At 43.2% G+C, this 11,725-nt stretch overlaps 2 protein-coding genes across 4 annotated transcripts in view; both read left to right on the top strand.

Moving 5' to 3' along the window:
- Window positions 1-4,056, top strand: LOC310813740 (uncharacterized protein). 2 transcript variants are annotated; one of them, XM_083682848.1, is made up of 10 exons: window positions 1-314; window positions 818-954; window positions 1,125-1,260; window positions 1,418-1,520; window positions 1,809-1,981; window positions 2,105-2,235; window positions 2,488-2,635; window positions 2,852-2,951; window positions 3,104-3,185; window positions 3,482-4,056. In XM_083682848.1, the coding sequence occupies exons 1-10, from the start codon at window positions 248-250 to the stop codon at window positions 3,587-3,589; spliced, it is 1,185 nt and encodes a 394-aa protein (XP_083538974.1). In that variant the 5' UTR covers window positions 1-247; the 3' UTR covers window positions 3,590-4,056. The 2 variants fall into 2 exon arrangements, with proteins under 2 accessions (XP_083538974.1, XP_083538975.1); XM_083682849.1 differs by having other exon boundaries at window positions 2,488-2,629.
- A 2,847-nt stretch (window positions 4,057-6,903) lies between these two features.
- kirrel1a (kirre like nephrin family adhesion molecule 1a) overlaps window positions 6,904-11,725 on the top strand; it is an 18,820-nt gene continuing 13,998 nt past the window's right edge. For both annotated transcript variants that reach the window (XM_083667812.1, XM_083667813.1), the window contains exon 1: window positions 6,904-6,976. In XM_083667812.1, coding sequence (XP_083523938.1) covers window positions 6,931-6,976 — 46 coding nt within the window. In that variant the 5' untranslated portion in view covers window positions 6,904-6,930. The remainder of the gene's footprint in view (window positions 6,977-11,725) is intronic.

Raw genomic sequence — 11,725 nt, forward strand, 5'->3', positions numbered from 1 at the left:
CATTTCAGCCACACCAGGCAGCCGTTGGCCTGCAGCATAATTTGTGGTCGAAGAGACCTGCTCAATCATGAATAACTGTTCTTCTTACTCGTGTTTCGTTTCGCTTTTTTATACATGAATGTTTCGCAAAGACTGTCCCACGCGTGTGAAAAGAACTGCTCCTCATTTGCTGAGAACTTTGTCTTGGAAAAAAGTTCGTCGAAGTTAGATAGACGCGCCCTGAGTGTGGCATCATACCGGAGAGGATATGTATGATTTGGGGGAAATTCTAATTTTGGGCTGCTTTGTTTTCGGCCATGGAATCATATACTCAGGTAATCGGACTTAACGTTTGCATAATAGTTTTCATGGTCCTATCACGTATGTACGTTATTGTTTCATCAAACGTATGCTCGGTTTTGGATGAAAATTGGGGAAACGACACAGCTGAGCACTTGAGTCAATTTCCCGTCAACGAATGGCGTCAGAGTCGAACACGATTCACTCAAAAATAATTATCGGTTTCAGACCATGGCCATAGGCTATATTGAATACATAATTGGTTATAACCTCTCTATAACAGTTTACATGAATCCTAATAAAGCCTTACATATGTATACCGCAATATTGTGTCATAAGGCTAGTATGACTGTACAAGGGCTAATCTTTATAGGACTCTTTGAAACTATAATGCTTCATAAGAGGTAACCAAGTGAATGAGAAGGGTGTGTACTGTTATTTTCATGAAATACATAAGAGGGTGCTTCAGGTAAAGTTTTTGTATATAATGTAAGTCCATTGTGCTTGACCATAAATTATTGTTCTTTTTCCACTGTAGATCAGCTCCCATCACCAATGAATGTGTCCTTCACTTGGACTGATGAGAAGTTCCATTACTATGGCAATCTAACATGGATAGCACCAGAAAAGGGGTCCTTGTGTAAATACAAAGTAGTCGTGCAAGAGAAAGGCCAGGTGGGTTAAATTGTATACCAGTTGTAGCTAAGTCTTGGCATCATATCATATCTGTTTAATTTTTGGCAACAATCTTCATCACTCAACTTAAACCAATACCAATTTATTACTTTTTTTGTCCCAAATTCAGTCTCCCCGAAATATATGTTTACTCTCTGAATTTCCCCAAGATTATTCCTGAACGGACCGGGAACACATACTTCAATCGTGCTGTTACCACCGAGACGGGAGTGAACTTCTCGGTTCAAGCCTCCTGCAATGGGAGTGAGAGTAAACCTGCGGAACTTAACATCCCCTCCCCGATAGGTGGGTTCCCTCTGTCATCATAATGTTCTCCTAAAGGCCCTAAACACTGAAAGCAATGCGTGACATATTGTTTATCCCTATGAAGTAGCCTAATATGAAAATAGCAGGTATAGCAATGAACTGGATTCTTAGTGACATGTTGTCTTTCCTGTGATAGAGCTGGTGAAAGATTTCCAGTGCTCTCTCTACTCCTCTAAGGGCATGAACTGTTCATGGCTCCCAGCCAATCAGCCTTCTGACCTCCAAGTCTACTACCGGTGGTGAGAATGACTACTTCCTGTTGGTAGTTCATGGTTAAACATTATTTTTTTTCGAAAAAAGAACCATTTTGGATTATTTTGGGAGTGGCAGGTAGGTTAGAGAGGCCGGCCAGCAATCGGAAGGAAGCTGGTTCGATCCCCACCTCAGGAGGGGGCCAGATGTGAGCTGGTGACTGGAGGGTTGCTGGCATCATATCTAAAGTATCTTATTACCACTGCCGTTGTGCCCTCGAGCAAGGCACTTAACGCCTAACTGCTCCAGGGGTGCCTGTCTTTCCTTTGTTTCAGGGTTGGTAGACCCCAAGTAGGAGAATGTGACTTGTACAATGGTAGTATGAGGACAGAATGTCACCTGATTGATGAATCTGGAATCCTATCCCATAATGTCTTCTTCCTGGTCAATGGTACACTCAATGGCTCTTCTGTACAGAATACTTTCCTGCAGATTCCTCGCAATCAAGGTACAGTTTTAAGGCGCTCCAGAGAACATGTGTTTGGAGTGTTGTGTCTCTTCTTTTTGTCTTATCAATGTCTCGCTTGTTGATCATTCTTTGAAAAAATCCCTCCCTCCACTCATCCTGCAGTTCGACCCCCAACCCCCAGACTGAATGTTACAGAGGATGGGGATCATCTCATAGTGAGCTGGATCTCACCTGACATTGGTAATGCAGATTGCTGGAATTACATCATCAACACCGCATGTACAGAGCCCTGGGTAAGCACTGCAAATATGAGCGTTCATTTTGAATCTTTAATACGGCCTATGAGTTGACAAAAAGGTATTTTTACAACCCTGGTTAGTGTGAATCCCAAACTCAATTCAGGAGATTCATTTTAATTAAAGAATTGAACAATTATTGAATTGAGATTTTGCGTCACTTCCTCAATTGACTGAATGGAATTCTGTCAGACGACAAAAATATGCCACAGGGTCACTCAGATACTGTATTTGTTAATATCCTTCCAGATTATAAAACCCATTGACAAAAAGGTGCACTCAGAAAAGAGGCCCTATGTCCCACACTGTCAGCACAGAATCCGGCTTAAAGCAGTCTTTGAAAGCAAATGTGGGAAAGGAGAGAGCCCCTGGAGTGAAGAGGAAATACGTGGTACAGGTTCTCCTGCTTTAAACCCAATATTCTCACCTCAATAATAGTATAATAGTATAATAATGACAATAATAATAATAATAATAATAATAATAATTATATTATTGTCATATAATCTTTGTTTTGTATCCTCTCTTATATACAGCAATTCAAGTATAAACATGCTGGTGAATCTAAAGATAGGAAGCTTTCATACACTGATGTTGTTGTTCTCATGTTAAGGCTCGGATGGGAATCCACATAGGACCGTGCTTGTAGCAGCTGGTATCATTCCAGTCATGCTGGCCTTCTGTGCCATCATGATGTTTGTTTGTTTTATGAAGTAAGTAAACATGCATCCATGTGTCTCCATTTGAATTCTCCCCAATAAATAGAGGGAAATACATAATACTATTTACTTTGGATGCTGCATTGTTAGGTTATTTGGGTCCTATTTGAATAATTAACCAGGTGATAATTGTATTTCCTGCCCAGATACAAGGACAGGATCCTTCCCAAAATCCCAGAGCCAACTAATCTCCTCAGGGATATGTTCAATAACAACAGCAATGAGATGGTGAGAACAGTGACCTCTGCTCTTGTCACCAAGAGCAAAAATGCTTTCCCTCCTGCCTTTGTCCCTGCTCCAGTATGTGTATATCGACCCTTGGAGCAGACCTGGGTTCAAATAGTATTTAAAATAATTTCAGATACTTGTCTTAGAGTTTGCCTGGCGCAATGGAACCAGTGGCATAGTCTTGAAAGTGCATACCCCACCCATCTGGCACTCCAGACTGGCAAATATTTAAAATACTTTTGGACCCAGATCTGCCTTGTAGTGGACATGCCCCTCATGATGTCTGTCTGTTTCAGAGCTCCATAGGGGACCTGTATGTGCCGGTTCGGGAAGAAGAGGGGGACTGTCAAATCACCCTGGTGCAGGAGGACCCACTCCACATGCAGGACCCCATCCTACCATAGCCAGTCCTGAGAGAGACACATACTGACGCAGGACCACATTTCATTGAGCTGACCTCATTGCTCCTGTGTGTGTTTGTGTGTGCATGCATGTGGGTCAGGGAGGTTCCTGATGAGAAGGTCACACCCATGGACTTCTCTTCCACTGGCAAAGGTCAGAGTCAAAGGTCAAAGTGGGAGGCAGGGTGCATGATGATACTCCCTACACACACTCCCAGTCCAGTCCCAATAGGAGTCGAGTGGAACTGAGGAGATGTCACAAGTGCTGCCAGGCCCTTCAACTCAGGCTTCCAAGGGACAGGTTTTAGGAAAACGAGAAAACCATCAAAGTGTATTTAAAGCTTTAAGTTATATGAAAAATCTGTCTGTGACAGTAGGTAATAATGTAGTAGTATCAAGCTGAGCATCAAATAGAGCCCTTGTATTATTATACCCTTGTCTGTGACAATAAAGATATCTTATCGAATCTAGTATTAAATTGACATGCGTGCTTCAGTGCAAGTGGAGGATGGGGGTTTACAATCTTGGTGACGTGTGTTTATTACTACAATTAAAGTTAAAGTACCATGTAAGTCACCTGCCTATTCCAGGTATTTCATAGATCTAATCCACCTAAGCATGAAAGCATGACTCAGCTGAAAATAGCAGGAATGGAATTTCAGTCTTTTGTTGAAGGAATTGACTTCCTGGTGCTAAAGCAGCTGACAGGCCTGTAATTCTGTCAACATTAATGAGCTAGACAACTCTGGGAGAGTTCCAAAATAACAAACATAGGCCTACTGTAGTTTGGGTGATTTTTGTTGCAATATCTCTCAAGTAACACAACTGTGCAGGGGGTAATAAACATCAGGTTATCCAGCGCGGGCTGTTCCTAATTGCGCTTAATAGGGGGTAACGTTGATATGCACCGCCATCTGCTGACCATATAGAACAACCACACCTCATCGGTACAAAATTGTCTTGTCTACGTCCTATGTCTATCCAATTGACAGGCTACAATAGGTCGTTCGATATGGGAACTTCGTAGACAAGTATATGCCATAGGGATGCTATGATGCAACAGCGGTGCAACGTAGCCTAGCCTGCTTCATCATGCTCGTTGCCACCGCACGGTGCCATACTCAACATCACTTGCGTTTTAATAATTTTACATTCTTATGCGATCAAATATGCACAAATAATAATGTAAAGTAGTCCCAATTAACAGCCAGTGTACCATTGTATTTTGTATCGTAGCCTATTTTTCAGCGCGAGTCACCACGCGACAATCCCCCCTAAATTATTTCATTTATCCTGCGGAATTTGTTTGAATAGAATTGTGAATGCATCTAAAGAGAAATTATAATATCCACATCATCGCCGCTTTGTACGTTCCTCCTGACACGACTGATACAGAAAACTAAACGCATCTGCATGCAGCAAAGGCACAAGTTCACCATTTTGGCTCACAGGGAGGCGTTTTAAGTCTATTGTAGACAGCGTTTAGATCGCCCTCTACCGGCCGCTCGCTCAGAGCCAAAATGTCGACGGAGAGTGGTCCTGATGCTGCAGGGATGAGAGTGTCGACATAGAGGATGTAAGTATCTAAACCTTGCCAGAATCAAAAATATTGGCGCAGTCTCTGTGGCGCAATGGAATAGCGCGCTGGACTTCTAATCCAGAGGCTCCGGGTTCGAGTCCCGGCAGAGATGGCTCACTCTGGATGCCGCATGTCAGACTTGCGGTCATTTTTATGAGGTGATAGGAAATTAACGGATTCCTCTACATTATTTTACAGTGCTAGGCTGCATTACTGCACTTAACATTATACGGATGATTCTGAAAATTGGGATGCATTGCTTAGGCTACTCAAAACACATGTAGGGTTATATGTTACTAAATTGACCTAACGAAATATATACATGTCCTTTGATCAGTATAAAATGATTACAATTCAGATAGTTTGTCATTTGAAATTGCTACCTCAAACTAACATTGGCATAACTCATAACTCATAGGCCATATTTGGCTTCTGAGCAGAGATCATCACATAGCCTATAATTATTGTTGGACATTTTTGCTTTAATTTATGCTTAAATAGTTTACTGTAATAGTAGATTTAAGACAATAGTAGATTTATTCAAAGACTACATTTAGGCATATAGCCTTTATTTAGCGAACGAAAAAACAGTCCAACCCCCAATGGAAGACTACGTCTGGGTTTTTTATTTAAGTTGATCATACTTTTGAGTAGACCTAGCTCTAGCCATACATGAACTCAAATAAATAAGATGGCCATGGCATAGGCTACTGATACAGCTGAGCAACTACATATTATCCACCTATGAATAACCCACGAAGCAGAATGATTTGATGACATGCCTGGCATCCTAATTATGTCTGCCTATGTTTCAGTAAGCAGATGTCAGCGTGTAGCAACATTTGTTGTGAGGTGCACCCATGTGATTACAATGATGGCTCCGGTTGTTTAGCTTTTAAGTTCTAGATTCAGAGCACTTGGGGGCGCTCCAAGACGTTACATTGTAAAAAGCTGAGGCGAGAAAGGACATTGAGTAGCCTCCATAGCCTGCAGGCTCAATGGTGACAGAGAAAACTATCGTTCATTAAAACCCCTGGTATTGGCTATTCTCCATTATTAGATTGAGGGAATGAGAATGTCAATACTGTCACACTGTTATCCTCTGTAGAATGCAGAAGAAACTCCGTTAGCCTGCCATTAGTTCCATCACACAATCTGTCAAGTCAAATGCAACAAACACCGCAAAGAACCAAGCAGAGTTGATCGCAAAAACAGAAAATCGCCGATGGACTTCATAATGTTGACATACTGTAGCCTACATCTTTTATAGCCTTATGTCGCTTAGCCTACTAAAGACATGAACATCTATAGCCTATGAGGTAGCCCTACCGCGAGATTCAGAGGGAAAGGAGGGGGTAGAGCTGTGGTGGTGACGTGAGAGGAGAGAGAGAGAGAGAGAGAGAGAGAGAGAGAGAGAGAGAGAGAGAGAGAGAGAGAGAGAGAGAGAGAGAGAGAGAGAGAGAGAGAGAGAGAGAGAGAGAGAGAGAGAGAGAGAGAGAGAGAGAGAGGAATGCGCCCCTAATGAGAAAACGGACCATCGCAGAGCATGCAAGAGCGGACAGCAAAGGGGAGAGAAAGCAAAAACGGAGAAATGGTCTAAACCGCAAAAAAAGAGAATTCAGGGGAGGTGGAGAACGACGAAAATCGTCATACACATTCGTTGGAAGGATTACAATTACTCCATAGGCGAATACAATCAAAAAGAGGGTCTTTGATGCTGTCCTTACGGAGAATTGAGCTAACGGACTTACTGGTCGGCTGAACCATGCAGAGGCTTCTGCTCCTGAGTTTGGCGTTGAGTTTTCACTGTGGTAAGAGAAGAGGTCTCCTTGTCATCGTCTCTAATCAACGGCACAGTGGTTTATGTTGCGGAATAATAGAGAGGCGTTCCAACTTGATGAAGGAAAAGTTACGCTAGATTCGTTTCTCTCTCTCTCTCTCTCTCTCTCTCTCTCTCTCTCTCTGTGTGTGTGTGTGTGTGTGTGTGTGTGTATGTGATTGTGAGTGTGAGAGACAGAGGTATATGCGATGAGTTTGTCTTATGCGTCGCAGTAGGCTACTTGTGTGTGTGTGTGTGTGTGTGTGTGTGTGTGTGTGTGTGTGTGTGTGTGTGTGTGTGTGTGTGTGTTTGTGTGTGTGTGAGAGAGAGTGTGTGTGTCTAACATGATCACGGCCTGATTGGTGCTAGAACCTACCCGACAGTATGACCTTAGCGTATCACACGCAGTCGGTACCCTATTGCCTTATTTAAATAGGATGTCGGTAGAGAGGACGTGATTTGAATGACAGTGCACGTCCAAAATCATGGACCAATGCTGCTCGATAGACCATTTATCGGAATGTGGGAAACGCTTGTCATGTAGCTGTTGATGAAGCTCTCTCTCTCTCTCTCTCTCTCACACACACACACACACACACACACACACACACACACACACACACACACACCAAGGCCACTGTAGACAGTCTCCTGGCTGCCAGGCGCAGCTGCCGCTCCTGCATGGAGCTTTGCGTCCTGCTCTTGCGCGTGACATAGATTGGAATGGTGACTCTTTTTTCACCGTGCATTTTATACTGGATTCAAGCATGCAGGTTCCACAATAGCATCTAACGAAACACCCCGAATGGCGTCTTGATTTTATATGATGAATGGTGACAGGTATGATGAAAGCTCTTGTTATAAGTTGTTGCTAGGAGACTAGTCCTCAGGGATAACGTGATTGCTCGAGCTACCTGTTTGATTACAGCATCGTTCTCGTGCTCGCGCACCAGGCAACCCTCCCTTTCCATTGTCTACCGTGTGTGACAGGAAAGTGTGCGTGCACGAAAAGTGCGCGCGCGTGTGTTTGTGCGTGTGTTTGTGTGTGTGTGGGCGCGCGCAGGTGACCGCCCGACCACTTAATCATAGGTAGGGGGCGTGTTTGAAGGTAGGTGCTGTAATGTAAAAGATGATGTCATCCATGTCTCTTTTAGTTCTTTGTACAGCTCTCTCAACACTCATAGACAATGTAGCAAGTTAATACCACAACATATTGGTATTGGAGATATCTCCAGTGCACTGTGATAGCCATATAGACTCACTTGTAAAGAACCAACTAACTGTTCTATTTTAATCAGTTACTAGTCTAGCATAATGATATGATAGAATGAGTAATCATTACACAAAACAAACCATATTAGTGGATTGATAAAGACAAAGACAAAGACAAAGACACACACACACACACACACACACACACACACACACACACACACACACACACACTCTTTCTGTTGAAGAAATCCCTCCTCATTATCACATGTTGATGCATAGTCAGTGCACATGACTGAGTCTGCAGTACGATGTCCAACAGCACACCCGCATGTATCCTGGTGACATGTCTAGAACAATGTGTCACTGTGTACTTCCATGTGTGTTCACAATTGTATCAATTATTCCCACTAATAATGCCAATCTGAAACATTGCAATCAAAACTCTTGACAAAGATAAGGTCGCTAGATGTTGGACTGTTTTCTTTTTGAAATGTATGGAATGTTGATATTCAACTGAGCAGCGTATCTTTGAAGGACTCCTTTCTAATTTGCAACACTGCAAGTTGGTGTTGCTACCTAGGCCGCCCCGTCTGAACTGCTGACTCAAACAAAGGATCGTGTGCAGGTGCAACATTTGTCAGCCTCTGTCCTTGTGTGGAATGACGCTACCACTGACCACAGTGTCTTCTTCTATACCCAGCCGAGCCTTGAATCCTACGCAGATCTGATCTATCTGTGTTGTGGGACCACATTGTGTATCCATTGTACTCCCCTCTTCCCAATGTGATGCCTGACATCTCTGTCACACTTGGCTTGTAACTGTCAACATGTGACATGATGTTGATTGCTTTGGTGAATTAAGATAATTTGGTGAATCCCCTTTTCATCACAATATTTGTGGTTTGCTGAGGTTTATTAGGGTAGTTTTACCAAAAATATAACACACAGACTTTTAGACAAATAAAACCCGTATATAGACTTGACTCTTCAAATGACTAAATGATGCTGTCTCTGTTTCCTTTCTACGTTTTAATATCTTTTACTATCATCCTGACCACTCGGTCATTATACTTGTGCAGCTCGCAATTACAGTAAGAAAGTCATTTAGGCGCCTAAGTAAACAGTCATATAATGCTAGGTGTTAACATCAATCGTTATCTGTGTGACAGGCCAAACCAATTCTAAAAGTTCTAAAAAAACATTCCCTTTAAATGTCCCCTTTATATTAAAAGTCCTCCAAGCAAGAGAGGCAGAGTATATCACATTTGAATGAATCCCTTGGCCTTGTTTTCAAACTGTGTGTCTACATTTTACTGAGAGTGAGGGGGAAGGGTGCCAAAAAGTTGTTGGGGGGGAGGGGGGGGGGGGGGGGTCTGGTGGGCAGGTGGGTGAAGCCGAGGGGCCAGATCGAGAGCGATTAGAGGTTTTCGGGGGTAGTGGGGGATGGGGGATGAAAAGAAAGAGAGCGGGAGGGAGAGAGAGGGCGAGAGAGGAGGGGAGTGGTTGGGGGCCATGGAAGAGAAAGGGACGATTACTCAAGCCTGACTGGTTCCTCAGTGGGGACAGCGAAGCTGCTCATTCAGACAGAATATGGAAGAGAGAGTTCAAAGGCTATACGCTCAAATCAGAATTATTAAACCCACATCTAAGGGGCTCTTGGGCCTTGTAAGATGCATTCTGCACATGCCATGTCTTACGAGATTAATTGGTATTAATCGCTTCTGAAACTGCTGTTCGCCCTTTTCTTCAAATGTCTTTCTCTCTCCCTCCATTTCTCTCCTCTGTCCTTCCATTTCTCCTCCTCCTTTCTGCTAGATAAGCTCAATTCTCTTTCCCTGTCCCCTCTTGTACTTTTTTTCTCTCTCTCTCTCTGACTCTTTTCCCCCTCTTCCTCTATTTCCATCTACCCCTCAGCCTTTTTTCTCTCTCTCTTCTCTCTCTCCCCCCTCCTTCTCTAATAAGTTCCAGATGTGGTTCTTGCATTCCTCTAGTCAGTGGAGAGAGAGAGGGGGGAGGGGTCTGGAGGAAAAGCACATGAATTAAAACAGGGAGCACATGATGAGGAAGAGCCTTGGCCTGTACTGTAGACCGACCGACCGACCGACCGACCGACCGACCGACCGACCGACAGACAGACAGACAGACAGACAGACAGACAGACAGACAGACAGACAGACAGACAGACAGACAGACAGACAGACAGACAGACAGACAGACAGGCAGGCAGGCACGCATGCACGCACGCACACACACACACACTCTGATGAGATCCACTGCTGTTTTTTCACCCTTAAAAGTTTTGGGACACATCCCTCTCCCCCTCTTCGCCCACTCTCCCCCACCCACCCCCCACCCTTCTTGCATCCCTCCTCCCCCTGCAGGAATGTGGCTAATGGTGATGATGTCATTTCATTTCTCGCTCTCTGAGTTTTCTTAGAGAGGGGAGGGAGATTTGTGTCGCTCCATCCGTCTCCGTCTACGATAACAACATTACAGTCTACCATCCAACTAATCAGCTTACAGTTACTATACCACAGTGTTAGCACACCCAGCCTTTTAGCCCACAGTAAAAACAGTAAAAACTGGTAAATAGATTTACTTCTTATCTCACTACTGTCATACTATTGAGCTTACAGTTAAGACTAAAAGCATCTTTACACAGGCCTAAACATCAAGTGTGAACATGCCCCTTGTGTAACCACATTCACACTTCCCTCAGCTACATTCATAATATCTTTGAACTGATAAACTTACAGTGATACACAGTACCTTTACCCATACTATCCCTTAGTTTGTTCCTTGCAATAAATATGCCTCATTTTCAACAGTACCCAGATGTTAGTGATACAGTATTGTCCCATGAATATTACATCGCCTAGGGGGTCAAGGCCTGGGCTTTTATTGGACAGTTTGTGACGGATGACATTGTAAGAAGCGACATACCAATAAAATTAGATTGAACTGGATTGAATTAAACTAGACCTTTGAGAACATGATTTATGGAAACCTTTGAAAATGGCAGCCCTGTATTTGAATGTTAAATCAGTATTTCCCCAATGTTGGGTTGGGGTGGGATCTAATGGTGTGTTGCGGCCAGCGATTGAGATCTGGCTTGTAATACTGTACTGCACTATTTAGTTTATCTGGTGTGTCACAGGGTAATTCAATTGTAAAAGATTTGGATGGGTCACAGCTTCAAAATTGATTGGAAACCATTGTTATAAATTATTGATTCATGATTATATAGATTTTGCTTGCTGAATTCAGAATCAGGACACCAAACTTACTACAAAGTAGCCCTTTGATGTTTGTATACCCCATGATCAGGGTAACCACGTGGCATTGTCCGCCATTGTTCGTTCTAGTCACCCTTGGTTACTCTTGAGATTTCTTTCTTTTCTTTGTCATTTGCGTGATGAATTCACAAAGAGGCTGGATTATTTTGAAGAGAGGGGTTTGAATGCTGGGTATATTTATGTGCCCATAATGTATCAGACGCTTTGACCATGAATTATCATATTACCCA

The sequence above is a fragment of the Argentina silus genome (assembly GCF_951799395.1).
Source record: "Argentina silus genome assembly, chromosome: 1".
Classification (NCBI taxonomy): Eukaryota; Metazoa; Chordata; class Actinopteri; order Argentiniformes; family Argentinidae; genus Argentina; species Argentina silus.

What these genes read in the sequence shown, in the direction of transcription:
- LOC310813740 (XM_083682848.1), top strand. Translation starts at nt 248, where the DNA reads ATGTATGATTTGGGGGAAATTCTAATTTTGGGCTGCTTTGTTTTCGGC. An exon ending in AGAGGAAATACGTGGTACAG is followed by an intron (nt 2,636 to 2,851) that starts GTTCTCCTGCTT and finishes TCTCATGTTAAG; the next exon opens with GCTCGGATGGGAATCCACAT. An exon ending in ATAACAACAGCAATGAGATG is followed by an intron (nt 3,186 to 3,481) that starts GTGAGAACAGTG and finishes TGTCTGTTTCAG; the next exon opens with AGCTCCATAGGGGACCTGTA.